Below are 21,884 nucleotides of genomic sequence, written 5' to 3'. Positions count from 1 at the left end.
ATACTGATTAGGTTGACATTGATTGTCATGGACGAAAATTTCCCTGTACCGGGAATCGAACCATTGACTTTTGATTTTTGGATTATGGCTTCTTGGAGGCCCATTTTCGTTACATTCGTTACCCTTCCCGTCACCATTCTTGACGGACCGTAAAGGCCTGACATTTAGAATCGTGTATCTCGCTAAAATTGCTGTGGGAATTAAGGAACTTATGGGTTGCGTAGTGGTTTGCGTTGTGGCCCGGTAAATCGAAAGCCTGTGGTTCGACTCTTGGTCATTGGAAATCTTCCAAGGCAATATATGTGAAATCACGCGTAAGAGTTGAAAAATACCAAGAGTGATAAGTCTGTGGAATTTACAAAGCTTGTTTATTTCACTTAATCATACAGTTTTTTGCATACGGTGCCTGAAACCTTTCAGTTATTCAGTTCACGTAGCTAAGTATCCAATCTCTGTAGTAACTTACTCTCGCGAACCCATCTGGTCCAACTCCGCAACCTCCCCCGTTATGAAATGAGTATATTCCAATCAGGAGATTTGAACTCCCTCTGTTGAAATCCTTAAAAAGTGGTCCACCGCTATCGTCCTGGAGTACAAAGGAAAATAGTTTCTGACTGAGATGGAAAAATATTGCCAAAGTGCTAAGTTGGAGATAAAGCCCAAAAATTAAATAAAAAACTTTTTCATTATTCTTCATTTGTATGCCCATATTACGCTCACATAAAAAATTAAATTTTCTCATATATTTATTTGTAAAAGCCAAAGTGAAATAATGTTCTCGTTTGAAAATTTTTAAATGATATAAAAACGAAAAAATAGTTTCGAAGGAGAGCTTTCTAAGACTTTCGTACCATGTTAAGTTAAAAATTTTTATTTTTCAAATAACTTAGGCTCCAGTACAATTATTATTTCTTTTCTATTGGAAAATTTCGAAGGTAGTAAAATTGAGGTTCTTACATGGCATCCTCCTACACCCGGTGCACTGCGTGTGCAAATCTTGCCGTCTGTAATTCCGCTTCCGTAGACATCCCTGCACTCTTCATTGGATATCACAGTTACAGGAGCATATTGAAGTACATCAGATAATGGCCCACCTGAAATATATAATTCAATGACTCTGCGTTAAATCTGAATGTTTTGATGCCGTTTCTTCTCATTCGTTAACGTTGGAGGAAATTGTTGTATTTCGTTAATATTCTTATTATTTGGTATTTAAGAAGTCATACAGATACAACCAGCCCCATGACACTTCCTATCCCAATCCATTGGGAACCCATGGTCTTTTATTGAAGTCGTTTCCTCAACCTGCCGCACGTTTGCCGGGGCGGCGCCACGTATTCTGGAGGGCAAGAATTAGCGGGTAAGTTAATTTCCGTATTGTTGAGCGCATACTACAGGTGAGTGGAAATAGTCATTTTTGTAATTGATTAAGATTTAGTTTTCATTTATTTTCGAATGTTAGTCTTCTGCATTATTTCCTTATTGTTCTACATTAATATTTCGCGGATATATATCGCGGATTTACTGAAAAAAGTAAAATGCCGTGGACGTGTGTGGTACCGCGTTGCACCACTGGTTATGGCCACAAGACTTCGGGGATTTCGCTTTTTAGAGTCCCCAAGGACCCTGAGAAGCGATGAAATAGCTGTACGATTCCTCTTTTTGGTGTGCTAAAGCTCCAAAATTTATACATATTTTAAATTACAGGTTCTGCTGTTCCAGTGGTCAATGTCATTCACAGTGGAGGAATGAAGTAACACTGAGAAAATGCAAGATGTGCGACGGCTTTCATCAATTATTCATCATTCTCTCCTACTAAATTGAATCTCTTAGAATGATTGGTAATTAGAAATAGAAATTAGTAATAGAAAGAATTAATAGAAATGTTAAATTGTGAGTACTTAAAATTTATTTTTCATGACATTACCTTGCATTGATTGTATAAATAATCTCAGTTTCAATAGCATTGTGTAATCATTCTGGAAATGTAGATTTGATGTGTGTGTACATTATATAAGTTGGAAAAATGTGAATCGTTTTCATTCTTAATACCTCTTTCGATGATTTCTTTTAATGCAGCTGTTATCGATGGTGCGTGCAACTCTCGTTAAAAGTACATTTACCGCGTATTAGCAGTATTAGCCTGTGGTTTCTGTCGTACAGTGGCGCCAACTCCATGGGGCCTGAGGGGGCCCGAGCCCCCCCAAAAATTCGTAACAGACGTGAGGAAAAAATGTGTCAGGCTAGTCAATTTTCCCCGGAGTATCCAGATATCGAGATTCGAGTGATCAGGGTTCTAATGTTGATCATATGGCTCTTCTAAAATGCTTAAAAAAACTTAAATTTCACAACTTATAAAATTTACCGGGGCAAGGTCCTCGGTTTGGGCCCCCCCCCCAATATTTTTTGTAAGTCGGCACCCTTGCTGTCGTACTACTCATCTTATTTTTGGGCGAGGGATAATATTTCAGATTTTCCAGCACCTGAAAGTGATCAGACATCCGCGAATCCCTCGGATTATATCCATTGCACTGTTTTCGTGGAAGTTTATTCGGCAATTATTTGCAAAATCTCTTTCGTTCTTATCTTTCATATGGTATTTTACTTCCTTAAATCACAAATTATTCCTTTGGTGAGTAGGCAAGCATCGTTATAAAATAGCCTTTAACGGTAATAATGGTACTTCCGGAAATTATTCACCCCGTTCAACGATTAAATATGCCTATTCTATACCCGCAAAACGTCCCTAGGATAGAATCATTTTTTAGGTTTGCTGTGCCCTGCCATTATTATTATCACTTGATCGAGACTCAGGAGATTAAAAACATTAACACACGTCACTTCATAAGAAGTATTTCACTTCGGCCTTGGTAAGAAGCCGTTTGCGTTTCTGATATTATATTTGTTAATAGTGTTTGAAAGCAAGGAATAACATCTATATTCTTATAAGGCCGTGGAAACATGCCGATGGGCTCAGAGGCAATGGTGCGTACGTAGCTTCTATGACAACTTATATTAACGTTTACCACAAGATAGCTATAAATAATTATTTCCTTAAATATACCTTTCCTCACTACATAAGGTTTTAACTGCTGACAATCTTTCGTTATGGCTGTAACTGATTTTACAAAGGTATGGAAGCAGACGAAGCTGAAATCCAACGCCTTCCATTTGATTAATATTCACGTATGAGAACGATTTCTAGGTATTTTTCGCTATAAGATGTTAAGTGCATATGAACTTGTTAACTAGTAACCATTGTCGATGTGTATATATTCATTTTTGCCATAAATTAGTTCATAATTACTGAAGTATCGTATACAGATACGTAGGAAACTTGCCCTTCAGGATAGGTGGCGCCCCTACCGGCCTCAACGGGAAACGGCTTCATTAAATGACCATGCCTGAACGGAGAGTGTCCAGACCTTCTCATATTCTAAGACCGTGGATACAACCATTACAAGAACTTAATCAACAACAACAACAATATTTTACCGTGACATGGTAACCTATAAACAAATGAGAAACATTAAACATATGAGAAATTGCACTCTCTAACACTCCTCCTCAATTTCTCATTCATCTCTACCCTTATCTTTTAATTTTATTCATTTAACACAATATACAACTTTCAGTCATTAACCTTCAGCCAGACCAAGTTCTGCTCTGTGTTTTGAAAATGATGTATATGGTAACCCTTTGGTGAAAATGTCTGCTACTTGACAATCAGTAGGTATATATTGAACATCTAACAACTTCTTATTAACTAATTCTCTTACAAAATTATATTTTACATCAATATGCTTCATTCTCTTTTGATCCCATTTTGACAAAGAATTAATACAAGCTTGATTATCCTCATATAAAACAATTGGATGTTTCACCTGAATTTTCAATTCAACTAGTAAATTATACAACCAAAGCAGTTCTGCAGTAGCTGAAGCTAGGGCATAAAACTCAGCTTCAGTAGATGAAAGTGCAACTGTGCGCTGTTTTCTTGAAGCCCAAACAACTGCATCTCCATAAAGTTTGAAAACATAGCCTGACACAGACTTTCTATCATTATGATTAGCATAGTCTGCATCAGCATATCCAACAACATTGCTATCATTAAGACCTTTGAAGAACAACCCATAGTTCTTAGTACCTTTTAAATTACACAGAACTCTTTTTAAACCAGTCCAAAGAGCTTTAGTGGGTTTGGTCTGATATTGACCATAAAAACTAATTGATGCCGAAATATCTGGCCTTGTTGCTACACATGCATACATAAGTCCTCCTATCAACTCTCTATATCTATTATGTTGAATTGGTTCTGATTGAACATCACAGAATTTGCCAGATGCTAAAGGAGTATCTCTTGGATTTGCTGTAACCATATTAAATCTCTCAAGTAATTTTTCAATATATTTAGTTTGACTTAGAAACATACTTCCCTCTCTTCTTTCTATCTTTATACCCAAGAAATAGTTTAATTCACCAAGATCTCTCATTTGAAATTCTTCTCTTAATTTTATTACAGTACTCTCAATTGACGCCTTTTCATTACTGGCGACAATTATGTCATCTACACACAACAAAATATAGTCAATAGTAGAGCTTAGACATCTTACATACAAACATTTGTCACTTACACACTGCTTATAGTTAAGTTTGGTTATAAACTCATGAAATCTAAAGTTCCACTCCATAGGAGCCTGTTTAAGTCCATACAATGTTTTCTTTAACTTACAAACCAAGCCTTCTTTAACTTTCAAACCTTCAGGGGGTATCATATATATATCTTCTTTCAACTCTCCATTTAAAAAGGCGTTCTTTACGTCCAATTGATAGGAATACATATTTTTGTGATTAATTACACTTAACAGAGCTCTAAGTGATGACAATCTTGCTACAGGTGCATATGTCTCTGTATAATCTATACCTTGTTTTTGTGAACATCCCTTTGCCACTAACCTAGCTTTATATCTAATTATTTCTCCATTACCATCTCTTTTTAGAGCAAAAACCCACTTGCATTTAATCGGTTTTCTATCAGGTGGACAGTGAACTAATTCCCAAGTTTTAGTTTTCTGAAGTGCATTCATTTCCTCCTGAACAGCCCTCATCCATTCCTTTTTATCACTCCTGCCTTCTATCTCATCAAAAGTTTCAGGAACACACTCAGAAAAAGCTATTGCATTTAAAACTAAATTAGAATTTTCTTCAATTGCGTGAGTTAGAGGTTTAGTGTTTTCATCAGTAAGAAAATGAGTCAACAAGCAGTGATCTATTTTATCTTGATCCTCTCTCTGAATCAAGTCATTATAAGCTAATGTCACATAACCTCTAAGATAAGTAGGTCTTTTTACTACTCTTGTGCTCCTCCTCAATCCTTGATCTTCTTCCGCATTTTCAGTTTCACTACCGCTATCTTCTACATTTTCATTCTTACTCTCACTCCAGAGTTCTACATAATTTTCCGCATCAAATTTAGTCTTATTTTCATTAAATATAACATCACTGATATGTCCACGTCTCCTGTGCCATAAATCATCAGAAATAGTAGCATTATAACACTGACCAGTTAGATTCAACTCTAATTTATACAGACTACCATCCCTTGTACCAACCCCTACAACTCTATTATGTTTCTTATTAACTATTGTAAATTCTCCATCATCAATGAACATTTTATTACCTTTGTCTTCAAGTTTAGAAATAGAAAGCAAATTACACTTCAATTGGTCAACCATCAAAACATCTAAGAAATTAATATTTATAATCTTACCATTTACTAGTGTGGAAGCATGAATGTCACATATCTTTTCAGCAATTATAAAATCTCTGGTTCTAGCAATGAGTATTTTTACTGGTTTTTCAAGAATTCTAATATTATTAGCTAGGGTATCAGTTCTCACCAAATGTTCAGACGCACCAGAGTCCATAATCCAGTCATCTTTGGATGCATTCTCCGTATCAGCTTTACCCTCAATATAGCATGCTTCAACTTCAGTTACAAAATTATAAGTTACTTCTTCAGTATTTAGTTCATTAGTTTGGTTATTTGAATTAGTATTAACTCTCATATTTGTAAGATGAGCTTGATGACTACCTCTATTATTATTATTCATACCACCTCGGCTGCGATAGCTGTTTGAATTCCGATCCTGATGGCCACCGCTGCACTGCTGATGCTGATTCTCACGGCCTCTCCGAAAAGTAGCGCATCCCTCACGTCCACTGCGTCCTTGATGCTGTTGATAGGCACCACCTCCTGGTCGGAAGCAGTCAGCAATCTTGTGTCCAACAATTCCACAATTATTGCATGGGAATCGGAAAATTGGCTTTGGTGAAGTCATACCTCCTCTTCCTCTGAAACCAGCAAACGCCGTTGGCTGGAAATTCACATTGTTCAGTTTCTTCTTTCTGTCATGGCCTTGCTCATATTCTTCTATTTGCTGTCTCACTATTTCCATATTTAAATCTTGAGTTGCAGCAACAGTTCGTAATGAAGTTACTACACTGTCATATTCACTTGGCATAGTAATGAGAAAATGGATAATCTGTTGCCTTAGATCATACTTGGTTCCCGCTTCATAAAGTTCACGAACAGTCTTATCGAATTCTGTGCAAAATTTCTCAAAAGTGTTTTGGTTAGGCAAATATCTTAGATTTTGAAATTTCTTGGTGAGACTAATTACACTCGCCATGGACCTTTTCTCGTATCTATTTTTCAGTGCAATCCACATTTCGTGAGCAGTGACGAAACCTTTAACTATTTCCAACAGCTCCATTTTAATTCTTTCAGCGATATATCTCTTCGTTCTCTTATTATCTCTCTCATATTCTTCCAATTTCACTTCTCTTAATTTCTTCGCTGCTGTGGTTTCACCGTCTTGGGCAGTTGCGTAAGGCGCTATTATTTCTGAATACCCCAGGCGAAACGGAAGTGTTGAGGAAGTGTTGGGGAAGCGTCGGACGGAGTGTTCGGGAAGTGGCGGGCAAGTGTTGGGGTAGCGTTGAGGAGGTGTCGCGGAAGTGTTCGGGAAGCAGATTATGGCCCACTTGGAACGCTTCCGCGGAAGTGTTTCGGAAGCGTTCGGGGAGTGTCGACAACGGTCGCGGTCGAGTGTCGGGGAAACGTCCAGCGAGCGTCGAGGAAGTGTTTCCCACGCTTCGGAAGCGTTCCGGGAGTGTCGGGGAAACGTCCGGGAAGTGTTTCAACCACGAAGTGGCGAGGAAGTGTTCGGCAAGCGAAGGGTCGACAGTCAGGTAGTGTTGAGGAAGTGTTCGGGAAGCTGCCGGGAAGCGTTCACGTACCGTTAAACGCTTCCTGAACACTCCCGCAACACTACCCGGACACTTCCCCGAACGCTTCCTTTTCGACAGGGACGGCTTCTCTATTATATACCTTACGTTCTTTTCGTCCAGTATTAATTCCATTAAGAATTTCCAACTATCGTAATTCTTCCCGTCAAATTGTTGCATCTTAAATCTGTCTTCTTCTTCCATTTTTAAGGTCTCCAGTCAAACCGAATAATCTATGTTCACTATCTTCAATATTCCACAAAACGCACGAGACACCGCAGCCAGGTACTGAGTTAAGCAGATCCACATAAAACTTTTCTTCTTTTATATCGTGACTGGGCCCGTAACCTGTTGTATTTCGTTAATATTCTTATTATTTGGTATTTAAGAAGTCATACAGATACAACCATTACAAGAACTTAATCAACAACAACAACAATATTTTACCGTGACATGGTAACCTATAAACAAATGAGAAACATTAAACATATGAGAAATTGCACTCTCTAACATGGGGCATTTTATATGAATTCGCTTTGCTTAAAAATGAAGGACTACTTCGATGGTTGTAAGGGATACTGAGGTAATGGCGGTCGCTATGACTTCTTTCAAAGAGGATAACGCTAAGTAAAACTGATTTGCCCTGCCAACTGATGACAGTTTACGGATAAACTACTGCAGTGCTCGCAATCTTGCCAGTCGTAAATTGCCTGGTGTATAAGAAATACTGTTTTGACGCTTCGCCTTACAAAAAAGACAATAGTTTAATCCACTATCAGCTCTTACTGTTTATTTTTCATGGGACTAGACTAATCTCACAATAACAAGTTAAGCCATATTGTTCTATCACATAGCGTTTAAGTAAGGTTTTAAGCACTGATATTTATTTTTTCAGCAGTTGAATGAAAACATACGGTTGGGAGAATGACATTTGCTTTGGCAATTAACCGACATTACCCCATTAGTACTCAAAAATTTTAATTCTAGGCTTCAGATGCCCAGAAAATACATAAGGAAAACAGGTAAAGCTAAATTGAGTGCAGAAGACTTGAAAAAAAGGAAAGCAGCAATTAATGGGGGATTATCGTTTAGAATGGCTGCAGATCAATTTCAAATACCATTCAATACATTTACAGACAAATTGAAGAGTGGAACTGATTCTGATCCAAGCATAGGAAGTGTGTCTTCCCTCCAGCACCCGTAGCAGCTCTAGGAGACCTTGTAAAACTTCATCGAAGGTTTTCCACGGTATCACTGCACTGATATTAAGAAAAAGTGCTTTTGAATATGCAGGAAAAAAAACAAATTAAGCCATATGTTTGATAAAGAAACAAAAATGGCAAAAAAAATATTGGGGGTACCCTTTATGTTTCCAGCCCCTTTTTCCCATGGAAAGATGTTTTTTTAAATAATTGACTTCATATTTTGTCATTACTTTCAATCAATTTTTTGTAATTTCTTAAATGCGGAATAATTTAATGAAATGAACATAAATATTTCAGTTAAGCGTGTTTATGTCATTGAAACTTCCTATATTTCTTATTTTACTGTTGTATTTCGTTAATATTCTTATTATTTGATATTTTAAGAAGCCATACAGATACAACCATTACAAGAACTTAATCAACAACAACAACAATATTTTACCGTGACATGGTAACCTATAAACAAATGAGAAACATTAAACATATGAGAAATTGCACTCTCTAACACTCCTCCTCAATTTCTCATTCATCTCTACCCTTATCTTTTAATTTTATTCATTTAACACAATATACAACTTTCAGTCATTAACCTTCAGCCAGACCAAGTTCTGCTCTGTGTTTTGAAAATGATGTATATGGTAACCCTTTGGTGAAAATGTCTGCTACTTGACAATCAGTAGGTATATATTGAACATCTAACAACTTCTTATTAACTAATTCTCTTACAAAATTATATTTTACATCAATATGCTTCATTCTCTTTTGATCCCATTTTGACAAAGAATTAATACAAGCTTGATTATCCTCATATAAAACAATTGGATGTTTCACCTGAATTTTCAATTCAACTAGTAAATTATACAACCAAAGCAGTTCTGCAGTAGCTGAAGCTAGGGCATAAAACTCAGCTTCAGTAGATGAAAGTGCAACTGTGCGCTGTTTTCTTGAAGCCCAAACAACTGCATCTCCATAAAGTTTGAAAACATAGCCTGACACAGACTTTCTATCATTATGATTAGCATAGTCTGCATCAGCATATCCAACAACATTGCTATCATTAAGACCTTTGAAGAACAACCCATAGTTCTTAGTACCTTTTAAATTACACAGAACTCTTTTTAAACCAGTCCAAAGAGCTTTAGTGGGTTTGGTCTGATATTGACCATAAAAACTAATTGATGCCGAAATATCTGGCCTTGTTGCTACACATGCATACATAAGTCCTCCTATCAACTCTCTATATCTATTATGTTGAATTGGTTCTGATTGAACATCACAGAATTTGCCAGATGCTAAAGGAGTATCTCTTGGATTTGCTGTAACCATATTAAATCTCTCAAGTAATTTTTCAATATATTTAGTTTGACTTAGAAACATACTTCCCTCTCTTCTTTCTATCTTTATACCCAAGAAATAGTTTAATTCACCAAGATCTCTCATTTGAAATTCTTCTCTTAATTTTATTACAGTACTCTCAATTGACGCCTTTTCATTACTGGCGACAATTATGTCATCTACACACAACAAAATATAGTCAATAGTAGAGCTTAGACATCTTACATACAAACATTTGTCACTTACACACTGCTTATAGTTAAGTTTGGTTATAAACTCATGAAATCTAAAGTTCCACTCCATAGGAGCCTGTTTAAGTCCATACAATGTTTTCTTTAACTTACAAACCAAGCCTTCTTTAACTTTCAAACCTTCAGGGGGTATCATATATATATCTTCTTTCAACTCTCCATTTAAAAAGGCGTTCTTTACGTCCAATTGATAGGAATACATATTTTTGTGATTAATTACACTTAACAGAGCTCTAAGTGATGACAATCTTGCTACAGGTGCATATGTCTCTGTATAATCTATACCTTGTTTTTGTGAACATCCCTTTGCCACTAACCTAGCTTTATATCTAATTATTTCTCCATTACCATCTCTTTTTAGAGCAAAAACCCACTTGCATTTAATCGGTTTTCTATCAGGTGGACAGTGAACTAATTCCCAAGTTTTAGTTTTCTGAAGTGCATTCATTTCCTCCTGAACAGCCCTCATCCATTCCTTTTTATCACTCCTGCCTTCTATCTCATCAAAAGTTTCAGGAACACTCTCAGAAAAAGCTATTGCATTTAAAACTAAATTACAATTTTCTTCAATCGCGTGAGTTAGAGGTTTAGTGTTTTCATCAGTAAGAAAATGAGCCAACAAGCAGTGATCTATTTTATCTTGATCCTCTCTCTGAATCAAGTCATTATAAGCTAATGTCACATAACCTCTAAGATAAGTAGGTCTTTTTACTACTCTTGTGCTCCTCCTCAATCCTTGATCTTCTTCCGCATTTTCAGTTTCACTACCGCTATCTTCTACATTTTCATTCTTACTCTCACTCCAGAGTTCTACATAATTTTCCGCATCAAATTTAGTCTTATTTTCATTAAATATAACATCACTGATATGTCCAAGTCTCCTGTGCCATAAATCATCAGAAATAGTAGCATTATAACACTGACCCGTTAGATTCAACTCTAATTTATACAGACTACCATCCCTTGTACCAACCCCTACAACTCTATTATGTTTCTTATTAACTATTGTAAATTCACCATCATCAATGAAAATTTTATTACCTTTGTCTTCAAGTTTAGAAATAGAAAGCAAATTACACTTCAATTGGTCAACCATCAAAACATCTAAGAAATTAATATTTATAATCTTACCATTTACTAGTGTGGAAGCATTAATATCACATATCTTTTCAGCAATTATAAAATCTCTGGTTCTAGCAATGAGTATTTTTACTGGTTTTTCAAGAATTCTAATATTATTAGCTAGGGTATCAGTTCTCACCAAATGTTCAGACGCACCAGAGTTCATAATCCAGTCATCTTTGGATGCATTCTCCGTATCAGCTTTACCCTCAATATAGCATGCTTCAACTTCAGTTACAAAATTATAAGTTACTTCTTCAGTATTTAGTTCATTAGTTTGGTTATTTGAATTAGTATTAACTCTCATATTTGTAAGATGAGCTTGATGACTACCTCTATTATTATTATTCATACCACCTCGGCTGCGATAGCTGTTTGAATTCCGATCCTGATGGCCACCGCTGCACTGCTGATGCTGATTCTCATGGCCTCTCCGAAAAGTACCGCATCCCTCACGTCCACTGCGTCCTTGATGCTGTTGATAGGCACCACCTCCTGGTCGGAAGCAGTCAGCAATCTTGTGTCCAACAATTCCACAATTATTGCATGGGAATCGGAAAATTGGCTCTGGTGAAGTCATACCTCCTCTTCCTCTGAAACCAGCAAACGCCGTTGGCTGGAAATTCACATCGTTCAGTCTCTTCTTTCTGTCATGGCCTTGCTCATATTCTTCTATTTGCTGTCTCACTATTTCCATATTTAAATCTTGAGTTGCAGCAACAATTCGTAATGAAGTTACTACACTGTCATATTCACTTGGCATAGTAATAAGAAAATGGATAATCTGTTGCCTTAGATCATACTTGGTTCCCGCTTCATAAAGTTCACGAACAGTCTTATCGAATTCTGTGCAAAATTTCTCAAAAGTGTTTTGGTTAGGCAAATATCTTAGATTTTGAAATTTCTTGGTGAGACTAATTACACTCGCCATGGATCTTTTCTCGTATCTATTTTTCAGTGCAATCCACATTTCGTGAGCAGTGACGAAACCTTTAACTATTTCCAACAGCTCCATTTTAATTCTTTCAGCGATATATCTCTTCGTTCTCTTAATATCTCTCTCATATTCTTCCAATTTCACTTCTCTTAATTTCTTCGCTGCTGTGGTTTCACCGTCTTGGGCAGTTGCGTAAGGCGCTATTATTTCTGAATACGGCTTCTCTATTATATACCTTACGTTCTTTTCGTCCAGTATTAATTCCATTAAGAATTTCCAACTATCGTAATTCTTCCCGTCAAATTGTTGCATCTTAAATCTGTCTTCTTCTTCCATTTTTAAGGTCTCCAGTCAAACCGAATAATCTATGTTCACTATCTTCAATATTCCACAAAACGCACGAGACACCGCGGCCAGGTACTGAGTTAAGCAGATCCACATAAAACTTTTCTTCTTTTATATCGTGACTGGGCCCGTAACCTGTTGTATTTCGTTAATATTCTTATTATTTGATATTTTAAGAAGCCATACAGATACAACCATTACAAGAACTTAATCAACAACAACAACAATATTTTACCGTGACATGGTAACCTATAAACTAATGAGAAACATTAAACATATGAGAAATTGCACTCTCTAACATTTACAACCATTTAGTAGAACATGACATTACCGACTGTCAATATCCCAGGGTCGGGGTCGTACCGGTCAAAGCTGATTTTGCAATATTTTTTATAATATCAATAGGTAAGCTTAATTAGGGCTCAATTAAGATCTGAGATACGAAAAACATACTTTATGTAAGCGACTGCACATGATTGCGTTCTACATTTTAAATAAAATGAAGTTTTATTTTTTTCATACTACTGAAAACAGCTCTACACGGCCTTTTACATTGGGTTATTAACATATTAACAATTTTAACGTATATAAACAACCATCCCTTGGATAGGGGTGACTTACCCAGGCGGGATTCCAACCCGCCACCTCCTGTTTGGCTGGCGAGGACTTTACCCCGCCGCCCCCGGGACCGGCAAACTTATACTCATTTTTCCTTATGTGACCGCCATTACCCCAGTATCCCCTAATGCCGCATTATTTATTACTGATTAGCGTGGCTGACTGGCAATTTTTAACTTATTGTTAGTCTCACTGCTGCCGAAACTATTTGTCGCGTAATATGTCCGTTACTCCGCCATGTTATATCTACTCCCTTGAGAAATAGAGTTACTTTATTTTTGTGGATATTTCCCATGAAAGCTGAGATTTAGTAACAGTTTTTATGTTCAAAATTTAATGCATTCTTAGTTATGAAAGCTGGCTCTAATTCCTGAATAATTCTCCCATCTAACGTAATTAACCTTATATAGAACGCGGAGTAGACTTACCGATATAAGAAGACCCCCATCCACTAACCCACGCTGGATCGTTGACATATGTATCGTCATTTGATGGAAGAAAGGCCGGTGAAATGTAATCTGGAAAGAGATGAAAGTTGTAGAATGGTAAAGGTCCTTTCTCAAGTATCGGTTGAAAACTATTTTGCGACAACGTTCTTTACCATGTGTTTTTAGCATATAACGAATTTTGCGACGAAAAACACAGGTAAACTAGTTTGGACGCATTTATGCGTCAACAGTAAATACGTGTCAGCATTAAAGAGAGCATAATACCTATTTAAATGGCTCACAACTTTAAATTGATTGTCTTTAAACTGGAGGTACCTTTGTGATAGGTAATTGCATATGGTAAGTGTTAATTTGATTAGCCACAGCAAAGCCCGTACTTCGGAAATCATACCTTTGATATACAGGGTGCGCTCCGAAAGTAATGCAATTATTTTTTAAAAGGAAATTCATCGAAAATATTGGCGAAAACATTTTAAATTCTTCGAAGTCCTTTCCTTAGGGTTCTACATATTTTTTTCCGGTACGTGCCCAGGAAGGCTTTCCGGGAACATCTCGCAAAGCCCACGTCACGACTGATTGTTTCTCTTCTAAGGACGAAAAATGGGTTCATTTCAGGGCTGCCTTAATCTGAGGCCATGAAAAGAAGTCTACAGAGACGATGTCTTGACGAAGGGGCTTGGGGCAGCGTTTGATTCTCGTCTTTTGCCGGGAACTCGAGGACTCGTAGCGCGCTGTTGAAAGGCGCGTTGTCGAGATGGATTTTCCTGGTAATGGAGTGTATTTTCTCGTCGTGATGACCCTCTTTCGGAGTATTTTCAGCACGTAGATGTAATATGGAGCATCGACTGCCTATTTTTGAGAAAAAATCCTCATATACCACTCCTTTTTTGTCTAAAAAGACAAAGAACACTGATTTCACATTTTGTTAGCTCATTTTTGCAAATTTCGGTATTCACCTCTTCCCGGCCCTTCTTAAAGGCCTTTAACTTCTTCAAAACTTGAGGGTAGGACAGAGCAGAGTACCCGTAAACCTCGCGAATAATTTTGTTTCTCTCCTCGAGAGATTTTCACATTTAAGCACAAAACTTAAACTTTGCTTGATAATCGATTCCATTTTTTTCGTGACACGGTCGGCGCGCAGAGGTTTACAATAACTGACGTCCTGCCACTTCCATAGCTTAGACTGGTATCGTGGTAAAGCTTAGAGTTGACCCCACCTACTCCAAGTGTTTTGATCCCATTCGGACAGATAGGAGTGGCGCAGAAAATTAAATTGCATTTCTTTCGGATCACGTCGTGTGGGTATATTAGTTTTTCAGTATTCGTAGTCATCTACTACTCATACATACCATTAAAGAGGAGTTGATCTGACAGCTTCAGCAAGGCAATGTCATTCATAAATTCGTTATGATCGTATCCATGGTGAATAATGGGCTCTACAGATTGTACAATAACTCGCGAGTCCTCATCCCCGTGAATCTTTATAACTCCCGCGTAGATGGTGAACAGCTTCCCCCTGAAAAATCCACAAATGAAGTAAAATTTTAAAATGAAATAGCTGTCATGAATTCATAATTTATAGAAACTGCGTACTATCCTTCCCAAGAAACGCCGGGTGGCCAACTAGTAATAAATAAATACCGTATTTCCCGCCCCATAAGGCGCGCTTATTTAAGCTCACAAATGTGCCCAAATATCGGCTAGCGTCTCATGGACAAAGGATATTACTTGGTACTCCACCAACGCAAGCTACTTCCCCAAAAATATTACTAAGCAAGCAAGCAATAATGTAACTTTATATCTATACTCTCTTTTCTCTAAATAGATGATTTATATCAAATTCTTCCTCCTTCCACCTTTGATATGTATCGCAAGCTTCTGTTGAAACGATAAAAAAGGGTGAAGTTACTGCTATTCACTTTTTGTATCGTTTTTAGCAAAAGCTTCCTCCCAAGTGCCTTGAGTTGCTGCACGGCTATACTTTGTTACTCCCCTCATTGAAGGAAGTAATAAAATCGAATTTCCTTCAAAATCATGTGCTTCTCTGAAACTCGTGTTGGGTTAGACACAATCTGTTGTTAAGATTCATTTTTATTTCGTATGTCCTCTGTCTTGGAATTGCTATCTATGAGTGTTGGTCATTGCTACACGAGCCTATATTGGCTTTCAACTTTTTAAAAGTCTAGTATTGGAAAATATTTACGATTCCTCGAGTAATTATGTTTCGGTTACAGTCGAATGATTAAAATTTAGACTATCGCGAAGACGCTTATTTTTCGACACCGAAAGCACATAAATTGAAAGTAGGCTTTCGTGTGAAGAAAATGGGAAAACACATGACGCTCCTAGATTGCAGAAAAAGATTTTCACGTAGAAAAATGAAATTTTTAGTGAAAATCATGGAAATAATGATGACTAGCTGGCTTTTGTAAAATGAAAAGCAGAAAGAAAATATGAAAGAAACTGCGGGAATACGGGAATGGATTCCAGGACCTCCAGACTGGGGTCGAACTTCGTGACCACCGTTCCAAGGCTCTTCTCTCGCCCATTTATAAGGAAATATACTAGACGTGCAAATGTTTAATTACGTTTTTTGTTTAAACTATTGGTTATATAACCCCATATTGGGGGTTATTCGTGGACATCTCCTGATGAACAACAACACTGCAAAGTTCGATTGAAATCCGAGACCCGATTTTCGTACACCCCCCTTGTAAGCCTGAATGACGCGATCATGTTTTCCCTCCCTTTGGAGCTACAACTCCAGCGACCGCTTCAGCGATGGCGAAATAAATGGCCGTTTCTCGCGATAATTTCACGCGATTGATCGAGGGATGGGCTATCCATCATTTTTTCCATTATTCGACATGACTATTTTTCTGCAGCTGAAACCAAAACGCGGCGTCCCTCTTGTCAATTGCCGCCACCTTGGAATTATAAGATCATACATGACGACTTTGGAAGCACATAACACAGATTATGGCTCAAATGATTAAAATACGTGCTTTGACAGAACGTAAATTCACACACATTAAATCTCTTGAGTGGGTCATTTGGAAAAACCATAGGGGATTTTCATTGAGTGAAAACGTAGTTTGTATTCAAAAGTGCAACGATATTTTGTTTAATTTCTATTATTTAACGTCATAATATTGTTTGAACGCAAAGTTTGGGGTGAAAGTCCCAATAAATAGCAAAATCTCAGTTTGAGCGGAGAACACATTTTAACGAAAACGAGCCGTTGCATCATGTTGGCCCGTATCAATCACCACAATATCGCGTAACTTCCATAAGTCAGGGGGCAAACTCCTTAACCTAGCCTATGGATGTCACTATTCATTTTCTTACCCTGCATTTATGTTTAAGAACACTGCAGAACTGTTTGTGGTGACTAATTTTGGTTCTTACAATCCTTTAACTGTAATTACGTGTAATTTTCCATAAGATATCCATATTTTGAGAGCATTCGAAGCCTTGCGGACTTATTTTCGGTAACGGGAATATGGAAGCATATGCTTTGAGATGGCATTGGCATTTAATTTTTAGCCTTCATAGAAATTCATTGTCGCATCACTGTATTTTTCTACTCTGTTATCGGTGACACTTTGGCCAGAACCTCGGTGCCTTCGTCCATTCTCAGGAAGTTCCTATATGACCTAGCGTCTCCCATTCTACGAGAATTACGTATGGGACATCATAACTGTATTTATAGAAACTCAAGGTTTAAAAACAAATCTCTTTCAGCCTCTCAAGTACACAGCCTCTTTGGCAAAAGTGAAAATTGAAATTTCCGTGGCCCACTTACGTGGAGAGTTATAATCTCTCATTTTCTGCTATCCACTTAGCTCCTCAGTTTGAATATTTATATTTGTTGTATAGGAAAATATCTTACTTCCCTGTGCACTAAATAAATGAGTCCTTGGCCAGTATCTCTTCTTTGTAGCTATTCTCTCGACCATTGTCTACGACGCTGGTTTTCATTTCGTTGCCGATGATTGTTGTCCAATATATCTGCTGATGGAACCAAAATCACCCATCACCCATAGTGACGCCCCCAAATTTGAATTACATCAAATCAACCGCGCAAATAGACATTTCGAGATGAAGGTCGTGCCACAACGAGCCGTGAGATCGGAAATGGTGCCAAAAGCGACGGACGGTGGTTGGGAGCGTGTGATTCAGAAATTTGATAGGTCGAGCAATCATTTCTTCGCACCACGAAAAGCTATCGCTGGATCTATATCTCATAGAATTTGACTCACCCTGATACACAATGAGCCGCTGTTAGCACATATGAAGGATTAATGATTACGCCTCCACAGAATTTAGATGTATCGGAGTCTATAGAAACCTGGAATGGAATTTGTCCCAGGTTAGCTGTAAAACCACCAGAAATCTTCGGCTGGGCTGATTCGTACCCTGAAATATGATAATACTCATATTAGAATGCTGGCAACCAAGGGACATTTTATAATCAATGTGTATTTACATATACTAATCGTTGGTACCCCACGTTGATTTTAGCCAGGCGTGCTGACGACCTGACGGAACGTCAAGACCTGACGGAAGTGCTAAAATAGGCCTGCAAGTGCTTAAATATTCTGCCGAGCAAATTAACTGGATGAGGGAGTTACAAGCAAGGCAAACATACATTAATAACAAATGAATGCGGTACCCTGTGTTTTCATTCTTATTCTCAGAGCGAATTATGATACCCGGCTAAAAGTAGCCAATCCATAACAATATTATATGCGTGGTTTCTTTCCCAAAATTATTTATAACATCCGTCTAGAATATTTTTAAAAAAATTAAAAAATTTAAACTGGCGGTCCGAGTTGGAGAATATCTGCAAATAGAATTTATGAATGTAGTCTATTTCAAAAATATTTGTATCTACAGTTGAAATGACAGTATTGCAATAGAAATACCGGGTTCGCGCTGACTGACACGGGGGGCCAATGCTGAAAACTATGAAGTCATTCGAGGCCGAAAATCGGCGCAAACCAATATGAAGACCCAACAACGATACGATAAAAGTATACAAATGGGCACTCTCACCCCGTATGAAGTGCAACAAATGTCGAGAGAAATTCCGAGATATCTATTTCATCAAAATTATTTATCCTCACCAAATTTTTATCGGAAATGATGGCCTTTCGGATGAACTCTCTCCTTAGACGAAACCAGCCCCAAGCAACTTAGCTGTAGTCTTGCCTATCACGAGCACTTATCAAAATAAGCACGTGGAGGAAGCGATGAGCGACATCATAAGAACAAGGCTGTCAGAAAAGAGTAAAAATTAGCTAGTTCCACTATAATTTATTCACTTGCAATTCATTCACCTACCTTGGGAGCACCTTTAGGGGACGTCCATTAATTACGCAAGGCGATTCCTCCCCTCCTTCCCCCTTAGTGAGATTTAGAAAAATTTGGCCCTTAATCTTACGAGAGATTATACGAAATCGTAACAGGCTTGATTTGGTGGATGTTCGATATATCCATGATCAAAACTTCAAATGGTAATTTCCACACTTGAATGCAACACCCAATAACTGACCATGGTTTCAACATATTATGTCATTTTCAAGGTCTAAAATGACATATTTGACTTGAAAATGACGTAATATGTCGAAACAATTGTTGGTAGTTGAGTGCTGTATTAAAGTGCGGAAAGTACCATTTGAAGTTTTTATTATGGATATCCCAAAAGATTGTTCAAAGTGCTTATTTTCAGTGTATATACGTTAACGTACGCTTCATTGCGTAGTATTTATTTAAAAAATAACAATTTCTTTAATTATTTTAATTTAAGATTAGTTAAAACTAGTATTTAAGCATACTAAGATCGCAATTTTACATTGTTTATAGCGGAAAAAAATTGCATGATACTTGCCAGGACCCCCCTTCTCCACCACGTGAGATCGGGGGAGAATCGGCTTGACCCCACTACCCCCATAAACACCTCACGTAATTCATGGATACGCCCTTTATTACGAAGGCATAATCACGACAGTCATCGAGGAGCCCGTTCATGACAAATAAGCCACAAGTATGCTCGATTTGCATAAGACTGGAGACCAGGAAAGAGTAAGTGAAGGCGTTTCGTTGGTGTGGGCAGTGGCACTCTTTGGTTCATGAGATTGGGCCATTGGAAAAGGTGTTCAGGAAAGAATAGAGGCCTATATATATAGTACTGGAGGAGGATGTTGAAGATAGAATGGACGGACAGGTAGAGAGAAACGAGGGATTTCATAGAGGTTATTATCGATCACTGTACGCCAAAGAAGAACATGGCGTATTGGCCACGTAATGAGACGCAGCAGTTACGTGGGAAACGTAAGGGAAGAAGACGTTCATGTCCAAGTCCGCAAAGGAAGATCAAGGGACAAGTATATAGGACAGATCAAGAAGGATACGATTACCTCAGGGAGATATGATAACTAACTTGGGATAGTAAGGTTTGGTGTTCACCAATATTTGGAATGCGATACTAGGTATGAATCCAGCCTTGCTTCATAAAAATTCGTGCCCTATGTTACCTATCGTTTTAATAAATAAATAGCTTTAAAAGTTATTCACTCTCCAATTTAGTAATGAAGGTTTTTATCAGAATTATCAGAATTAACATGTACATTTCAGCATGATCAATGAAATGTTTTTGAGGTAGTATTGGGGGATGAAATATAAAATTATAATGTAGGTTTTACCATCCTGTAATGCCCTCAACCGGATGCTTTTCTTTGCGGGAACTGCTTGCGATTGGCTGTCGATGGAATGAAGTCGTCGTACGTCAAATGCCTGTGAAGAGAATACCACATAATTTTTTAGACGCTGATATATGTTGCATGGAAATTTTTGGAGTTGCAAATAATGTTAGCTTGGAGGCACAATATGATGAATATTCTTATAGTTATTATGATAAGGCGTCGACAAAATTTTCCTCCGCTTTTATTTAACGTTTCACACATATTGTTGCATTATTCAAGTATTGACTATGTTAAGTTAGAAAACAAATAGCGTCGTTAATAAATTAAATTAATTGTAAAAGAATGTTAGTTTTTCACATAAAAAATTTATATGATGGATTTTCTTTTCAGTTTATATCGAATCTTCTGCTGTGTGCAAATTTTTCTCCATTTGTTGGTCCACCAAACACAAAGGGGAACTTGTGACTAGCTGCAGATGCTTAGCATTGACCATTTGCTGACAAAGACTGAAAGTTGACTCGATCTATCAGTAATTGGAGAAAATAGATGGTAGAATTATCGTTGCTTGCAAATTCGATTATGAAAATTTATTTTCCTTGTTAGTATCAGCTAAGGATTTACCTGGGATTAAAATTCGGTTTTAATTCCAGTTAAATTAAAATTAATTAATTATTTAGATTGATTTAATAGGTCGAAATTAAAATCGTCCGTTTCTGTCAAAATATTTTGACATAAAATTCAATAAAGGCTATTATAAGGAGTAAGAAAATGAGGTACATACCTGTACATGGGCACAGATGATCAAGACAAGAGCTACTAAAAAGGTTTTCATGTCTGAAGTAGAACTATCGCTGTGAGTTCACGAAATGAGAATAAGGTATGAGGAGTAAGAAAAAGTATTTAAATATATGTGTACGAAAATTTTCCGAGATAACCATCCAGAGAAATTGCATAACTCCTTCTCATCACCTCCATCGAACGGTATCTTGAAATTCAGTAATCTATCGACCGAAGGTTGCATTTCGGTGGAGACGTTTCACGAATTAATTCTCTTTAAGTAAATTGTTTATCTGATTTTCATGGCTCCCATTGTCATTGAGATATAACTAATTAACCAAATCCATCTTCATCATGATAATAAGATTAATACATTGTCACATTTGGTAAAAAATATGGTCGTACTGGAAAAGACTTTGGGTAGCCGTATGAATTTTTTTGTTCAGAATTAATCTATTCAGTTTTTCTTGAGTGCTTCGTATTTGCAAATTTTAGCTATAAAAAATTGCGAAACGCCAAACCGTATCTTGAGAGTCTGTAATCAGGAGTTCGAAGATTACATTTTGCTAAACTTATTTAGGGGATTACTTCTCTGGAATTAAAATGTCTATCTGATACCATCGATTGCCATTGTATTTGAGGTTATAGCTGATCAATCAGCTTCCTTTAAGATAATAATATTAATCCAATTTATCATTTGGTAAAAGTATGAACGCACTCGCAATGGATTAAGGAATTTTCATTGTTATAAATTATGAATGTAAGAATTGCAAAATTATCTAGCACTATGCCACCCAAAGTCACTTCGCAGGAGGCAGCCATTTCTTGCCAGTCAGCAGGTATGTGCT

The 21,884-nt window shown here is 37.2% G+C and overlaps 1 protein-coding gene across 1 annotated transcript; it reads right to left on the bottom strand.

Annotated features, from left to right (window-relative positions):
- Nucleotides 1-351: 351 nt before the first annotated feature.
- Nucleotides 352-21,147, bottom strand: LOC124154537 (brachyurin-like). The gene is made up of 7 exons (XM_046528338.1): nt 21,041-21,147; nt 20,260-20,350; nt 17,815-17,971; nt 14,902-15,068; nt 13,532-13,621; nt 958-1,094; nt 352-586 (listed from the first exon to the last, which is right to left on the bottom strand). Exons 1-7 carry the CDS (start codon nt 21,089-21,091, stop codon nt 425-427), a joined length of 855 nt encoding a protein of 284 aa, XP_046384294.1. The 5' UTR covers nt 21,092-21,147; the 3' UTR covers nt 352-424.
- Between the last annotated feature and the right edge of the window lie 737 nt (nt 21,148-21,884).

Source organism: Ischnura elegans, chromosome 2 (genome assembly GCF_921293095.1).
Source record: "Ischnura elegans chromosome 2, ioIscEleg1.1, whole genome shotgun sequence".
Lineage (NCBI taxonomy): Eukaryota > Metazoa > Arthropoda > Insecta > Odonata > Coenagrionidae > Ischnura > Ischnura elegans.
This window is presented reverse-complemented; position numbering and strand designations above follow the sequence as displayed.

What these genes read in the sequence shown, in the direction of transcription:
- LOC124154537 (XM_046528338.1), bottom strand. Translation starts at nt 21,091, where the DNA reads ATGAAAACCTTTTTAGTAGCTCTTGTCTTGATCATCTGTGCCCATGTA. An exon ending in GTTGAGGGCATTACAGGATG is followed by an intron (nt 17,972 to 20,259) that starts GTAAAACCTACA and finishes ATCATATTTCAG; the next exon opens with GGTACGAATCAGCCCAGCCG. An exon ending in GCGGCTCATTGTGTATCAGG is followed by an intron (nt 15,069 to 17,814) that starts GTGAGTCAAATT and finishes TGGATTTTTCAG; the next exon opens with GGGGAAGCTGTTCACCATCT.